The 17,356-nt window shown below is 35.8% G+C and overlaps 2 protein-coding genes across 4 annotated transcripts in view; one reads left to right on the forward strand and one right to left on the reverse strand.

Annotated features, from left to right (window-relative positions):
- LOC148836286 (butyrophilin-like protein 10) overlaps positions 1-17,356 on the reverse strand; it is a 19,860-nt gene continuing 2,504 nt past the window's right edge. For 2 of the 3 annotated variants that reach the window (XM_088914528.1, XM_088914529.1), the window contains 7 exons: positions 17,130-17,193; positions 8,111-8,461; positions 7,095-7,421; positions 6,740-6,847; positions 4,517-4,567; positions 3,685-3,743; positions 1-1,466 (listed from right to left, as the gene is read on the reverse strand). In XM_088914528.1, coding sequence (XP_088770654.1) covers positions 1,386-1,466; positions 3,685-3,743; positions 4,517-4,567; positions 6,740-6,847; positions 7,095-7,421; positions 8,111-8,461; positions 17,130-17,181 — 1,029 coding nt within the window. In that variant the 5' untranslated portion in view covers positions 17,182-17,193 and the 3' untranslated portion in view covers positions 1-1,385. Of the gene's footprint in view, positions 1,467-3,684; positions 3,744-4,332; positions 4,568-6,739; positions 6,848-7,094; positions 7,422-8,110; positions 8,462-17,129; positions 17,194-17,356 lie in introns of those variants that run through there. The other variant, XM_088914530.1, reaches the window with a different exon arrangement.
- The window catches only part of LOC148836287 (exosomal polycystin-1-interacting protein-like), a 27,717-nt gene continuing 26,778 nt past the window's right edge, over positions 16,418-17,356 (forward strand). Inside the window, exon 1 of the mRNA XM_088914531.1 lies at positions 16,418-16,573. The gene's annotated coding sequence lies outside the window, so the exon portion shown is untranslated. The remainder of the gene's footprint in view (positions 16,574-17,356) is intronic.

Below are 17,356 nucleotides of genomic sequence, written 5' to 3' on the forward strand. Positions count from 1 at the left end.
TGAATTTCTTTTGGTTTTTAAAAGGAAATTTCTGTCTTATATGAGAGGTTATATCTATCAATGAGAGGTTAGCTTATATCTTTGATATTGCTGCTCCTTACATGCACACTCATGTAAGAACTCAACCCTTTCTCACAGATAAATTAAAGAGATTCCTTTGAAACTGGAACAGACATTAAAACTGCACACAATATGCCCCAAAAAAGCAAACACATAATAGAAAGAGACAGCCATCAGGATGAGCACAACACAGAATACCAAAGGACAGTAGACAAGTGCAACAGCAAGAAACATATTCCACAGTTCCATGCTCCCTTGCAGTCAGTTTATTAGACTAGATAAATTACACCAAGAGTTTTGCTCATTTTGATGACAATCTTATTTCACTTGTTAATGCATTTGTTTACGTGTAGCTAACACATACACAAAATAAATTAGAGCAATAAAAATAGAAAAAATATAAATGTTTCAATATTAATTACTAAGAAGGGTTCTTAGAGTTAAGTGTATGTTTTCAATGTCTTATTTGACCTGCCGGAAAACTGGCACATTAAACACATTATAATCTGCCACACACTTCATGTTTAATTGGCATCCTAAGTATATAGCCTGCCCCACATAGGTGTCTGTTGACTAGAAGTACAAATTTTGAAAAGTCTTTGTTGCTGTATCATTCCGGCATTGGAAATTACCCCGCCAGGCCCTTGGGGTTTTCCAATCCAGAATTCTATCCAGTGAAATAACCAAAGCTTTCCCATAACCTTTCTGTTGCCGTGTAGTTCTTCTTTTCTCACTAAATCAGTCATTCTGTCACCCTGAGGTGAGGTTCTTTCTTCAGTTTTCATATTAGTATTAGATTTCTTCAAAGAAGAAAAAGCAGACCTTCCCTTCAACATTATTCCACATCAAAAGGGTAACAGTCGAGACTTGTTGCACCTGGTCCTCTACAAGATTTAAAGACAGTACTCAACTCTCTCAGCTGTCCATTGTTTTGTTTCTCCTGGCAATCCACATTCCAGTAGAACCTATGAGAACAGAAATTCCAATCTCCTCCACTCACCACTGAAACTGTGCAACTGTGCAGAGCACCGTGAAAGTCTCTTGAAAACTCAATCTGATGTTTTTTTTTCAATGGAGGAAACAACAGTTTTGATTGCAAGCCAAATGTTGCTCCATGTCAAGGATTTGAAGGAGTGCCATATATATAAAAAGAACAACATTTGTCTGCAACAAACAAAAACATTATCCAGTTGTTCACTTCAGCTTTTTTGTTCAGTTTCCAGATTAACCCCTCGAGAAACACTGCACAGTCTGAGCTTGCATATCCAATGTGGTTTTTTTCCTCAGCACAGCTGTCCCTCATTTTCACCATCAAGAGTTAAGGGTTAGGTTTTCCTTTCTTCTTCTGTGTTCTCTTTCATCCAAGGGTGCTCTTCAGAGGCTATTAGTGTTGGAGGTGATTGTTTCTGTGGAATTAAGAAAAGAAAAAAAAGGAAAAAATCAATACCTAACGCTCAAAATGGTTTTTGTTTTTATTTGATATCAGTAAAGTATGCATTATCTCTGTTTTGTCTGCTGCCTTCATATCAGCTCTCTCCATTCTCTATTTGCCTTAGCAGAATCTACCAATCACTTCTTCCACAGATTAAGAGACAGCCCTGCAATGATGTATTTCCATTCCACACCACTGCCTGTTTGATGTGTCTACGTACTCAAATGTGTTGAACTTAATTTAAAAGGAAGTCTTACTTACTGTACAATATTGTGTAGAATTCTAGTCACCATGGTGCTTAAAGAATATTGCTACCATTATCTAAAATGCATGTAATATGCCGACAGTCCAAAAGAATGCACCCTCTTAAGTTTCAAAGGATATAAAAAAGCCTTATCATATCAAAGTTAACCAAAGGAACTTATTCAGCATGGAACTAGAACCCGGGAGCACAAACGTAAATTAACATGCAATGCTGTTACAAAGAATAGAAAGCACTGCTTCAGACATAGGTAGGTACATGGAACAATCACCAGCCATGTTGCTGAAGCTGATTTCTTCACATTTTTAAGAAAAACTTGGACGAATTCCCCAGATCACATAGCTACTAGTACCACAGTTCAAAAGAGTCAAATATCCTCTTATTTTTTCATAAAATCTCATGTATGACATCTTCTTTTGTAGGTAATTTATTGTGCTGTTCTATTTAATGTCACGCCTTTAAAACAGGTGCTCTGTGTTAACTACAGAAATTATAAAATAATAAATGGAAATTAACATCACTTTATTAACCCTTTAATAAATAATTAATTATTAACCCTAACCCTTTCACATACCCCAGCTTGCTCTCCATGAGACACACAGACAGGGAGAGAAGCTTGGGGTCAGAGCACAGGGTCTGCCATTGTACGGCACCCCTGGAGTAGTTGGGGTTAAGGGCATTGCTCAGGAGCCCAACAGAGTAGGATTTCTCTGCCAGCTGCAGGATTTGAACTGGCAACCTTCCAGCTACAGGCGCAGATCCTTAGCCACAGAGCCACTGCTCCGCCCTGTTAATACATTATTTATGATGTATGACATTATAAATATACATTATAATACATTAATTATAATGTAATTATATAATATAAATTACAGTATATCTGTGACTTTCATTGCCTCCCATTGCCTCTGATAAACAGATAAAATTCCTGATCACAATGTTTTTTTTTACATTTCAGGTTTTCAAGAAATGAATATTGGACAAAGGAAAGAGCAAAATACAGTAATATGATTTTACAATCCCCACAAGCCAATAATTCGAAAATAACAAGTTAATTTACATTAGCTACTTAACACCTGACATTTACGAGAGCTTGTAACCTTAATAATTTGTGAAAATGGACTATAAACAGTGGGTATCTCATTTTTGCTGATTACAGTATATACAGTATATATTTAATTAGGCAATTCTTTCTGTAAGACTGACTAAAAAACAGTAAAGAAATAAATTGAAATTTAAATAATTTTACTTGCACTACAGGGATTTGGGGTGAGACAGGTAGGCCACTGCTGTAACAAGGCAGGCCAAGGAAGGTAATATTAAATAATATTAAATATGCCCTTTAGGAATCTGAGATTCAATAATTGTTTGACTTCATTCATCCAACTTAGCAGGTGGAACCAGTCCAAAAATGATTCATCAAGAGATGTTTACTAAAACTGTAAGTTTAAAGTGGCTTTAACAGTTAAGCTCTCACCTCGATGTACTAAGTTTTCACTGAACATCACAGTCACTGTAACACAGTTTGCATTTTATTATTGCTCCAATGCACAACTGACATGGTTACACTATGTGATGTGAGGATGTGGTATGTTTGCACATTATTTTTTATCAGCTTTTATTACTTTTCTCAAAACATCAGAACAGCATTGTTTTTAGATGAATGAGATGCACATAGTGTGCAAAAGTCATATCTATGATATTTTAAATAATCATAAGGATAAAAAATACACCAAGAAGGCAATTGTTTTGTTTTTCTAAATTGAACAGGCATTGACTTCTTACATTTATAATGGAAGTATGTCACTGTGAAACAAAATACTGAAAGCCTGAAAGTGCTAAAGTGTTAGGGTTGGTTTAATATCAACTACAATACAAGAACCCTAAATGGTTCCCATATATTTCACATGAAATCTAGTAAGAAACCTACCTGATTAGGCGGTGTCTTCATTAAATGCTGAGATGTGTGGTTAAGCGGGAGGCCAGACTCTAAATGGGGAGGGAAAATGATCAAATTAAAATTAATTAATCTGATATATTCTTATAAATATAGTTTTGGGATTAAAGAAGTACTGTGTTTGTACACTTTTTTGCAAAATATTACATTCTGGAGTTAAATAATATTCACTAAAAATGTACACCCCATAATGAATCAATCACCAGTGACAGAAACGCTCATTAACATGTTTTTATGATGGAAGGGACTCTCCTGCTTGGCAGTAAGTCAGCCAAGTCCAGAGGTCAGCTGTTTGATTTCTGGATGTTGAAGCCCACCAAGGCTGGTAAAAATTCAGAAGGGGATAACTGGCACCCGCCTCCACAGAGAACAGGAAGACCTGTGAGAGAACAACTTTCAAACTAACTTCACTCTCTGCACCACAAATCTCTGAAGTCAGAGATACATGTTCAGATGTTCAGGCACTTTCAACACAGAGCAGTGCATTGCGATAACACCAAATACAGGTGAAGTAGCCTTTCCAAGTTATATCACAGACCTCACTGATGACACCCAGATGTCATGTAAAAAGCAATGCCACACCACATATCCAATGGGATTGGATAAATCTACAGTTGTGGCTACAGTAAAATACTACAGATAAAAACTGTCACTGGCTGATAGTTTTCTGCTCCAAGATTTTGCAGGGGTTATCCTTTTTTAGTGTTCTGGGATGGCAAATGGCCTATGGATTTCCACTAAAAAATACACAAAAATACCAAAGCAACATATTTGAGGTAATCATTTTAAAAATGAAAATCTATACCTTCATCAGGATTCATATCATTTGATTTTCTGAGGCACTGAAAAATGTTTTCTAGAAAAGAAAAGTAAATAACAGTGAGAGGATGAAGTTGTAAATTAACTTTTTATATATCCTAATGCCTGCTTCCCCATCTAAGATTAATATCTTTTGAAGGCAGCACCTAAGAATAAAAATATTGGTAAAGTGCAGTTTGGACCACCTGAGCATTATTAAAAAATAAAATGCGTACTATAGTGAAATATATTGAAAAAGAAAATTGAATACAATTAAAATGCATTAATTCCATCATCATAAATTACTTCAGGCATTTATTGATATATACTGTACTTGGGTAAAATCATGCTTTTGGTGCTTTCAGTTTTATTTGTGGTTATTTGGTTTGTTTTCGTTTGGTTGTGGACATAATCAAGAAAAAGATGTCCGGCCAATGATTTAATTCATGATGATGAATACATGAACTTCATTTTGTTTCTGCAAAGGTATTTGCATCTTGTCCTTTTAAGGACTATTCTTCACTCTTTGAATCAACTACAAATGCTTCACTGATTCATTTGTGTCCCTGTATGTGTCCAGCCCATTGATGTTTTAGGTGAGCATCATGGTACAACTCAACTCGGCAATGGCCATTCAGTCAATAATGAACTGAAAGTGCTGTAGTGATTATGCTATCAGCACAGCGTAAGGGCACAGAGCACTGAGAAGTGTGCCAGCGATTTCACAGTGTGTGTGGTGGCTTGTGTTCCTGATGGAGGTGTTGCCATAGCTCTGTGGCACACAGAGACCTGTCTCTCATGTCTGTTTGTCTCTCATTGCTCCTGGTGGCAGGCTCTTACAGTCTGAATGAGAAAACCAATGTCCAGCCACAGAAAAGGCTGACATTAACATAAAACTCACAGCCTTCTGCCAAAAAATTGAACTGGTATTGTTCTAAAAATGAATATTCTTAAATATGAATGTACATTCAAGGTATTTTTTTAATAAATCTTTTACTGAGATACTGTAGCAGAATATTAAAGAGACCAGAACATAGATTCCTGTAAAATGCAGTGTCATTGATTTTTGTAGATATTCACATACTGTACGTCCATGAAGATATGGAATAATTCAGTGGTAATTATGCAAAATATGGAATCACATTTCAACAATCACATAGGACACATCTCTGTCCTAGAGATGGCATATATGAGCTTTGTTGAGAGCATCCTGCATTTAAGACAGTTTGGTATGGAAACCTGGGGTTGAAAAGCAAAACCAAACTGTCCAGGATTGTGAAAATGGCAAGAAAAATAATTGGGAAATAGCAGCCCCAGCTCAGCAGGAAATAGCAGCCCCTTTGTCCCCTGTGCAATTAAACTGCACAATGAATGGATGTAAACATCTACCCCCACTACCTATTCATTTAAGTATTACATAGTGTTGTTGTGATTTCATTTACTTTATGTGATTTTACGTGACTTTTATGTTTTGCTTGTGTGTTTTGTAGAAGCCAAAGATACATTTCCATAGTAGTGGACAATAAAGTATTTATCTATTTTTCTTCCATCACTGTGGTTTGAAAGCTTGAACGCCCTATTATGGACTCTACTTCTTTCAGTTACTTATCCCTGCCTGTAAACCCGTGATGTTGTCTGAATTGTCTCATGCACTAACATGCTAACTGTTTACTAACTGTATGGGTTAGTACGACCTTTTCCAAAATACAGATCTACATTTATGGAGTGGACTTTACAGACTTCAAGAAATATGATACATACTAAGTGCTGGGCCTTTCCCAGAGTCTTTAATTTGAAGAGGGTGGGTCATTCCTAATAGACATACTATTCTCTAATCTTTTGGAAGGTGTTATAATGCTGTTATTATATACAGTATGGCTCATATCTAAGCATCCTAGTCTCCTAATTACCAAAAGGTTTGATAAGAATTATTAGAATTCATTTTTGTTTATATAATCATAAAACCACCCTCAACAATAACCTATAGGTATATTCCAGTTCTCTTAAGAGGCCTATATGTCATCTATAGTTTATTTTTGTAAAGGCCGTTACTTAAGGCATTGAAACTCTTAGACAACCCTAGTGTTTCACAATTAAAGTGTAAAGAAGTTATAATCCCCTAAAACATCACACATTTTTGTATTGTCTCCTTTTTAAACGTTAATGAACATCTCCATCAGTTTCTCTGTCATCATTCAGATACATTCAAACAGGAAAGTCCATCACTTACGTTTACTGAAGTATTTTCTGCTGCCTATCAATCCAAGAACTATAAATGAAAGAATCACAGGCAGACTTATCCAGATTTTGGAATGTGAGGAATCCTCAGGGGGCGTCTCTAAAATAAAGTAATAAAAAAAAATCATAATGTCATCCAATTAGAGTATTACATCCAGTTTCAGTTCTGCTATTTTTTCTAAACATGTCTAATATATTAAAATTACAATACTATTTATACAAATCTTGTATTTTTGAATGAATTTTCTGAATTAAAAAACAGGAACATGAGTTAGGGGAGAATGGACAAAAGTAAATGAAAAAGAAAGAGCATTTGAACACAGATGGGCACAAAGTTTTCTTCTCACCCCGTGTATCCTTTCTGGGGTCATCACATGTTTTGGAAGGAGAGGTCTTGTTCTCTTCCAGGATTTCATTGATAATGGAGCAGCTGGCCGTCATATTATTTGCTTTTGTTCTATTGATAGTCACAGTGCTGATAACCGACAGCAAGCTGCTCTCTGGGTCTTGAATGAACTGAGTCTCAGTTTTCTCTGGCTGTAGCACGGCTCCTTGGCTGTGAATGGTCCAGTTGACAGAGGGCTGGGGATACCCTCCCTGGGAAGTGCACACTAACTTTATTTCCTCTTCTTGTGTGCAGGTCTTTACGTTTAAGGCTGGTACACTGAAGCTTCCTACAGAGGAAAATAATCATAATTAGTATTATTAATTTAATTAAAGCCTACAGGCAGTCGGGAGTAAGGAGAGTAGGGGAAGGTGCAGTCAGAGGAGCAGAGGGAGCCCACAGTGAGAAGTGGTGGATTAGACAGAGTGAGAGGCAAGGACAAATATCTTGAGAGACTCTGAGAAGGCCACTGGCACTCCTGAGCAGGAACTAGTCATCTTTCCAAATAGGTGTCTAAGAAACGTCCCCAACCACTAACTATTAATAATAATAATAATAATAATAATAATAATAATAATAATAATAAATAATGAACATATCAATGAAGTCAAATAGTAATCTCGGAGGACTGTTGTAGTGGACATAAGCATATAAAAAGTCTACTGAAATACACAATAGCCCAAACATAACAGGTGTGTTTTGGGCTGATTATCAACTGTTTTATAACAATTTAAAATGCATTTCAATATGACTTCCATATATTTCAATTTGGAATATTTCAAAATGCAGTTAAATGTATACTGTAAGTTTACATTAATGTTGACACCCCTGATTTCTAACAACTCTGCAGGATCACTCAGTCAGAGCTGTCAAGCCCAATTCACTCTGTCCTCTCATAATTAAGTACTGCACACTGATTGTTGTTTTCAAATGTTTTAGTTTTAGTTTATGTCATTTTGGCGCATTAAAATAACTTACCTGCAACACGAACTTTAATTTTGCATAACCTATTCATGTTGCCTTTCTCCTGAGTGAGTGCAATATACACTTCATCATCTGTTGGTTTGACAGGAGATAGCTGTACAGAAATATTTCCCTGCCTTAATTCCTTCAGGAAGAAGCTTGTTCTATTTCTATATTCTTCAGTAACATGTTGCATCTCCTCTTGTCCTTTATTGAACACATGGACTGTTTTGTCCTTCTTTTCCACTTGCCAATAGACCCTCATTTCCTTCAAGTCAATGGGCTTTTCTGTCTTGTAAACACAGGGGATGATCACTGGTCGGCCGATGATTCCAGTGATGGTTTCCTCATGTATGTTGCACATAGCTTTGGATAAAGTAATACAAAACAATTAGTTAACACAAATATATTTAACAAGCACGTGTGAAAACAAGAACAACAATTTAGAGACTCTCCACATAGAAGACGCCCAATTTCAGAAGCAAACCTAGGGCACAAGAGTTGCCATGGACACGATGCCACCCGATGCAGTTTAAATGCTTTGAAAACAAAACAAAATTTGATCGCAATATAATATACAACACACAAGCACATGCATGTCTCTAGATCCTTTATAGAGAGCACTCTCTGAACATGCTGTCAAAACTCTTCCCTGCATATAATACATATTTCTCACCATATTACTGCTTGCTTTGCTCAAATGATTTTTATTAGTTTGCAGCCGGGGTTTGTGAATTTTCATCTTACAGCTGACTCTAAGACATGTATATTTTTACAGTTATCCTAAAAGTGATACAAACGCACAATGATGATGATTTCTTCTGGAGGTTTTTTCATCCAGTAAAAACAAAAAAAAAATGTGGCACAAAGAGAAAACATTTTTATAATTCCAGCAAAACTGCCATCCATTACCCACAGTGCACAAATGGATGTCAACACATGCAGGGAAATGTTGTATGTCTAAAAGTGGTATGTATTGACATGTATCAAAATGATGTGCTTGATTTCTTTTGTCTGCTCAGTTGACACTTCCACCTCTGTATTCTGTCACAATGAAGTTAGCAGATATTAAGCAGATATTTAAGGACTGACAAGAAACAGATATTTATTAATTCTAAATTATGCTTTGATATTTTAAAAGGACCAAGGCTTTTGTTCAGGAAGCTATGTTGCTTGGTCTATTGGGTGCAGAGAGGTACCAGCAGTGCAGCACTCTAACTCTGCACATTACATGTAGTATGATTAATTGAATCCTACAAAATCTTTACAATATGGATGAATCTGTGATGTGAACAGGTAGCAGAACAGGTATGGAAGAAAGAGCTTGAGACATGCCATCAAAACACTAACAAACACTAACCCACAATCTTGATATTCGTTCCAGAAGTGAGCTTACAAGAGACACAGAGTGGATTCTGTCTAGGGAACAGAATGGTGGACTTTATTTTTATGGGTGACAACAGCAAGAAAAAAATATTGATTAAAATCTGAATCTGTTAAGCTAGGAAGTAAGTCAGGAGATTCAGACCCTTATAATTAATAATGTAGATGGCACCAGAACCCTGGCAAGAACCCTTATCAAGTCAGAGTTATGTAAACTCCAGGAAATTAAGCATTACAGTACTTAGTTTCAAAATAATAGGTCATGTGAACTAAACTCTGTTCTCCAGGACTCTGTAGCTGAGCAACACCTTCCTGATTTCTGATTACAGAAAATCAGTGTAGAGTGTTGTGTTCAGACCTCTGTGGTTTGGATTGAGGAGACAGAGGTGAAACTGGGATTTCCCAAGTGGTTTATTGGGAGGGATGACAGAGCGCAGAAAGGGAAAGAACACTACGAACAGAGTGAGCATTTAAGAGAAAGAAAGTCACTGCTAGAAAAAAAAGACACTTTCAGTGTTATGTGAGGGAGTTTTACAGTTTACCGCCTTAATAAGTGAACAACTGCTCCAGAATGTAATGGAGATATTTCTGCCCTGCCTTTCTATGAAAAAAAGCAGTTTCAGGAAAGGTTTTGTCACCAAAAAGTAACATCTATTCTAAAGATCCTTGCCTTAGGCACAGGAAGATAAACTATTGACCAACTTGCTAACCTGTAAATGGATGCCAATATAGAAATAACGTGGATATGGTGAAAAAAGAGCCAATGCAGGTATCTGCATACATAACATACTGTACATACCATACGGGGGAACTGAGACTAAGACTAAGTGTGTTCATTAATTCTTACAACATGATGCAGCTCTATCTTGAAAAGTGTGCTCCCTGCAATGGACTGGTGTCCCATCTGAGGTGTATCTTGTTTTGCACCTGTTGCTTGCTGTAGTAGGCTCCAGATCCCCCCCTTGATAATAAAGCAGTTGGAAAATGGATGGATGCTTCAAGTGGTGGCTAGCAGTTGTGTTAGACAGTACCATTCCTCTACATCAAACAGTCTTCTCTTGTGTAGATCCTCATTCAAGAGGCACGTTTCTTTTAACTGTGCTGGTAGAAGCCTTTCTGTTGTTGTGTTGACCCAAGATGTTCCTAACTAATCTGCAGCTTCAGAAACCATCTTCCAAGGCTCCAAAGAGCTCAGAGCAGAAGAGAGCAAAGGTTTTGAAAAGACAATTCTCATCCCCTTTAAAAATCATGATTAAAACCTATCTTCTTAACTTCCAATTAATATTTATAATGGTCACTTAATAACAAAAAGGTCGTCCCGAACAAGCTAAAGTAAAACAACATTAAATAACCTAGAAATAAAGATTTTACAAACATGTAGACACTAATGTGTAAGAATAAATATTCCTTCTTTCATAGGGTAGATATTTGACCTTTAAACACAAAGGTATTTTTTCATGTGTTTACAAGGTAGCATATCACAATGTTTTTTAATGTTAAGTATAGCTTAGAAGTTCCCAGATTCTGAAAAAGATGGTTTGCAGTGTCATCAAAACTTTGTCTCATAAATGGCTGTGTGCTAGGTTTTGTTTTCTATTTTCAAAAGGTCAGGGAAGTCCCAAATGAGCGATATTAAAAGTTTCCCTGCTCAAAATCTGAATATTCACTCAACTCACTCATGTGCCTAGCCTCAGCCTTTTACGCTTCTAAAGCATATGATTTAAAAGAAATTGCTCATATCTTCATTAAAGAAATGCAAAAATAGGTTCATACTTCCTGCAAGACAAAATTTGTGTGGTTGTTCCCTTCAGAAGAGAAACCTCAGTTTTAGCTAGAGTAATTCTTTTGGTTAGTAGGATTTAATCTCCTGATTGCAATTAATTTATCCACACAGATCTATATCCTTTTTTAAACAGTTGCTTAAAATATTTAGCAATACAAATCTGAACACAGTACATTCTGTATTGTAATCATGTTTTAATGTAGACTGCTTACGGTATCATTGTTTTATAGCGTAAATTATTTTGATAATTTGATTTGCATTCCACAGAAGATGAAACTAAAATTGTTGTCTGGAAGGACACTAATTTAAAAGTGTCTGTTTTTGTGGGACTAATAAATCCAAACTTAAATCAACAGATAGAGGCGGAAATCTACCAAAATAGTCAAGTGTTTATTTGTTTCTTCATTAAAAAGTTCATGACCAATTAAATTGGTAATTTCTCTCTGCCCTGAGAACAGGCACTAGCAGAAACAGAGGAACTTCCCAAACTTTTTTTTCTTGACCAAGGCAACATACATGAATAACCAAACAATCAACAATGGTTTATTCTTCTCAAAAGACAGAAATGGACAGGCAGGAGGCCTGTCATACCTTCAAAATTGTATTATTCAGCAGTCTTCATATTCCAGGACACCAGTAAAGCGGAACTTACACAGAGCAGACACAAAAAGCTGAACAGAAAATGTCTGAGAAACAAAATACTGTCAAACTTTTAATTCCTCTGTGGTACACAGAAAGCCACATAGCAAGGCTTTTCTCAAAGGACCAAGAAAGCCCAGCCCGGATTTTTCCTATATGATGATTCAAATACTCTGGAAAAATTTCATGTCTTGTTTCTTCAAGAGAACTGTAGATGGTTTATGGTTCATTTTTATAGATGTTTTAGGTTTTCATGATCCCATCATATTTATTCTCTACTGAACAAGCTGGATTGTAAATTGTATAATTATTGTGTAATTGTATAAATACATTGTGTCGGACACTGACAATAGATGCATCACTCTAATCCAATTCCAAAAATATCTAAAACTATCGGTATATGAAAACTAAGGAGCTGTCCATGTAGGTGGCTGCGTCAGCATGCGTAGGCTGCGAAGAAACAAATAAAGGTTTATCCCATGCTGAAAAGAGAAGAGGCGCATAATTTCAGCTGTGGAGCCTTCTTCTTCTGGTTGACACCTGAAGAAGGCTCCACAGATGAAATGTTGTGTCTCTTTTCTTTTCATCATGGACTAAACTTTGACCTGTTCCTAAGGAGATGTGGTTTCAAAGTAAAAAAAAATATCTAAAACTCATTAATATTAATTTCATAGTATATTTGTAAATGAATTAATGGGAGAATTGGGAGTAGGTGCCAACAGTTGTTTAGACAACTGCTCAAATCCAAAAATGAAATCAGAAATATACTTTGACAATTGAGATAGTTTCCTGAGTTTCATGTGATATTGTCTTCAAAACTATTTCCACTGGAAAAGTTTAAAACTAGGAACCCAATCATACAAGAATATGTAGTTACAATATGACAACAGATAATATACTAAAACAACTAAATATTTTTTGTTTATAGGATAGATAATCCACATTTATTGTTATGTTTAAAATCTCATTACATACAGTAAATAAATTGTGACAAAAAAGGCTGAATGATTTTTAGCAAATGAACTTGGAACTGTTGTTCTGTTGTGCCACATGTTCCAGGTACAAAAATTTAAAAAAGAAGTTAATTAAAAAAAATAAATATTGCACTCTTTATAGTAGTTAACAGATTAAAACTACAGAAAAGACAACATAACAAATCTTGCATCAGAATAAATATTAAAAACAGTCTATTAAAAAATAAGAAAAAAACTCAGCCCAGGAAATCCTGAGTTTGTCATAGTGGCACTAGCAGGAGCATGACATAATTTCAGCTACACCCATTAGACAATTACAGCCACACCCATTGTGTATACTGAATTTCTGTTTGTTGTGCCAGAAAGCCTAGCAACCAGGGGCAACTAATCAACAGACCCAAGAGCTCCACCTGGTTCAGATTGTTGGTGAAGTTGGAATCTCCATATCAACCCAACTTCTGACAATTAAATATTGAAACCCTTCTTCAGACTCACTTTTTTGTCAATGACTCTTGCCTTTAGTTAAGATATTTCCTAAACACAATGTGTATATATTCTATTTTTTTACAGTGACAGAATTTATCAACAGTGTGTCCAATAAAGAAATGCTATTACCCTTACTTCTCGTTTTTTGGAGTGTTCCTATAGTTCATTCACATCACAACTTCTTCTATGAAAGTCATATTAGATATTTTAAACATTAAATCTGCAGATGTTATACTTTCATACATTACTTTAATCATCCTTAGGTTTCTGGGAAGTGTATATTATTTTTAAATTATTTTACAGCCAAAAAATGTTGTCAATAACATTTACAGTATTAGGGAAACCTGAATAACACTCAAAAAACATTGTAAATTAAAAGTAGGGCCTCAAAGCTGGGATCACATTGACAGTTATCAGTAACAGAGCTCTAGAATCACAGTGAAAGACATCAACAAACGTGAGCTTGCATTGTAGTGACAGATATTAGTAAGAGAGAGCTGGCATTGCAATGACAGATATCAGTAACAGAGAGCTGGCATCGCAGTCACAGATATCAGTAACAGAGAGGTAGAGTCACAGTGACAGACAGGTGGCATCTCAGATATCAAGAAACCTAGAACTTGGACCCAGCTGAGAAAAAAAAACTGTTCCAGGATATCTGACCTTTATGTTCTGTTTCAGTTCTATTTTGTTTTGTTTTTTCGTGCCATAAAATGCAGGAGGGTAAGGAATTTGCAGTTCATCTTGGAAGAGAGGGGGACTTACACAGTTCATGTTTTACAAGGAATAAAAAGAACCAAAACTGTTTTCAAAAGAGCTCCTTTGAAACCTTTGAAAATCCTCAAATATCCAAAAGAAATCCCAGCACATTACACAAAGACTGTTGATAATACTGAAGCAGGGAAGCCATCAGTCTAAATGGTGACGCAACTCAGATGTGTCATTATTATTAGAGAACAACTGGACCTGATATGGCAATAATGATGTTATACTGGTATCTTCTGGAGATAGAAATAAGAGAAAAGATATCAATAACACTTAACGTTTCAAGATTCTTTTTCCCAACTACTGCTGACTCCACCACTCTGTTCCTCATTATCTCTCCCTTTGCCCCCTGTGAAATCCTCCTCTTCCACCAGACCTTCTGTAACGCCTCTCATTTCTCCTAACACCCAGAGCTCATCTGTTGTCCTCCCTCACTCCACTCAGTGCTGGAGTTAACTTCGCACAGAAATAGCTATCCACAGGACAGCTCAACCCCCTCTGCCTCCTGAAGACTCACCTGTGTCAGGTTATGCTATTTACTGCTTGCTGTACTAATTCACTGTGAACACAAAACAAAGAGCAACAGGGAGTCTGCATTTCACCTGGGTTGCACTATGTTTCCAACATTGTTATGTTGGCCCTATTGTACATTTTTTCACTGAATTTATTGTACTCACTTCTAATCATGTTTGCATTTTTGGCCTTAATGAAAAAAATTGTAAACACTGTAATTGGCCATGGATCATTTGACAATCTGCTACGTACATAAAAAATACAATAATAATGATGAGGGTTAATAAGAATAAAAACTACAAAAGATACGAGCTCCATTAATAAGAGATCAAAGATTCCAAAAAAGCCCTAGCTAATGGACTTATCTCATTCACTGAAACCAAAGTGAGTAATAAATTCTTTATAGCCAAACCTACAACTACCTTTTTCATGAAACAATATGGCATTTTAGATAACGGAATGAATAACTCTTGCTCTCCAAATTACTAAGTAATTACTAAGTACTGAAAATCGAGTTTTGAGCTGGAGTTTTGAGTTAGTTAGGGTGGATGTATTAACGAAGGATTAAATTGATCAAAATAGTAATTTATGTATCAGAATATGAAGACTAGAAGAACATGACATGTCATGTGCTTCCCCCCAACACAACTGAATAGGGTCACACACCCCACATCCCAGGTTTCCACTTTTAACATAGAGCTTGCAACTTGAACAAACCACATTAAATTAAAAATAATAAAAACTGCCAGGTCTTCAATCTAGATAATTACATTTGATGTTTTGAATGTCTTATTTCATCGCATAACAACTAGCTGTAAAATATTTTCAGACGACTATGTCAAAATGCATAATATAATAATTATGACAGTTTTAAAAACTCACAGTTAAGCCTCTAGGTGGCACACAAACCTTACAGCAGGATTATTTTGGAATGAATTAGTAGTATGTGTTTAAAATTGTTGTTTATTTTTCAGACACACATATATATATATATGTTCAGGTGGGTAGCTGCGTCAGCATGCGTAGGCTGCAAAGAAACAAGTAATAGGTTTATTCCATGCTGAAAAAAAGAAGAAAGAGAACACAACGTTTCGGCCGTGGAGCCTTCTTCAGGTGTGAGATGTCACACCTGAAGAAGGCTACACGGCCGAAACGTTGTGTTCTCTTTCTTCTTTTTTTCAGCATGGAATAAACCTATTACTTGTTCCTATATATATATACTTTATATTATAAGCAATTGCTAGGATTCTTAGATGGGTGATCCTTGATTAATATGGTTCAGTGAACTGCAGTGATGCCATTGTACCCTCAAATCAGAGCAATTATGGGAACAACACTAAAGCCAGCCGTGATGCCTATAAACACAAAGCACATGGATACATAAATCTGTATCTGCTAATCCTAGTGCAGGATATTTTCTCCTCCCATTTCTATCTGCTGCTATAGTTTCACGTCCAGTTTTGGTTATTTTTGGTTTGGCTGGGTGAGGCCTTAGAAAAACCATATGACATACTTTGAAACAGAAACTGGTCCATTTTTTTTCTCCTGTCATTGTCCATTGTAATGATATTACAGAAACTACAGATACACCAACAGATAGACTGTCATGGATAACAGCACATACTGTACGTTATGTTTATGCTTAGAAAGATACTTCAATTTATAGCCAGTGGAAGTGAGTTTCTTTTGGAAAGGGTTTTCCATTCGGTCATGAAACACTAGGTTAGTAAATTCCACAAATATGACAGAGTTTCACTCTGTAAAAACATTCCACCTTCCTGGATACAACTGATACAGCTGCTTTTCATTGGACAGTTGTTCTAGACTAACCAATCGTTGCATTTGATCAGACGTGGGAGCAGCTCCAGTAGAAAAAGCACTACAGGATTTCTACTGGATTTCTAAAATTCCTTCCTGAAAATTTGAGGTGCTCAGGTAAGATGTTTTACCATTTATTATTTTCCCCTGTATGGCTGTCCACAACAGATAACAGTGGGGCTTTGGACTCAAATAATTCATTTGTTTACATTTGTATTCTCTTTGCTGGCAATATGCACAAATGCTCCAAACTAGTTCTACCTGTCATTAACACTTCAGAGTGTCCATAAGGGGAAGTGATGAGAATCAGAAACAATAACATGCTCTTAAATATGTGAATTAAATTACAAAAACCCATAAATATTATTTTCAAATAATAACAGCTGAAACACACAGAATTTTTATTTGCACAGAAGTTTCCTTCCAAATATTTTTTATATAAATAGTTATATAATAGAATGTCCTTTCTCAGGAAAAAACTGTGTTGAGATTATACAACACTTATATAGTTAGAAATATAAACCAACACTTAGTTATTTATGACCTGACGTACTGTATGACCTGAAGCAGCTCTAGCAACCAGAGAAATAACACATAACAAATAATACACAGAGAACAATTTGCTTGTTTATGTTACTGCTATTAGAACAAAAAGGAAAATGGAAAGGCTTACCGATGTGTAGAAGAACAAGGTAAGAAAATATTATTTCCATTCTGGGAAACATTTTCTTTATTTTCTGAAATGAAAACCAGATGGATTTTAAAAACAGTCTAAAATTTGCTTTCTAATCATGATAGCAATGACAATAACAATCAGTCTCAAAATACATATCACACTTTCTATGTTTGTTGACACTAAAGCTATATAATGCTCTTTATATGGGAAAACCACAGATTTGA

The sequence above is a fragment of the Atractosteus spatula genome, chromosome 4 (assembly GCF_055471065.1).
Source record: "Atractosteus spatula isolate fAtrSpa1 chromosome 4, fAtrSpa1.hap1, whole genome shotgun sequence".
NCBI classification, from domain to species: domain Eukaryota; kingdom Metazoa; phylum Chordata; class Actinopteri; order Semionotiformes; family Lepisosteidae; genus Atractosteus; species Atractosteus spatula.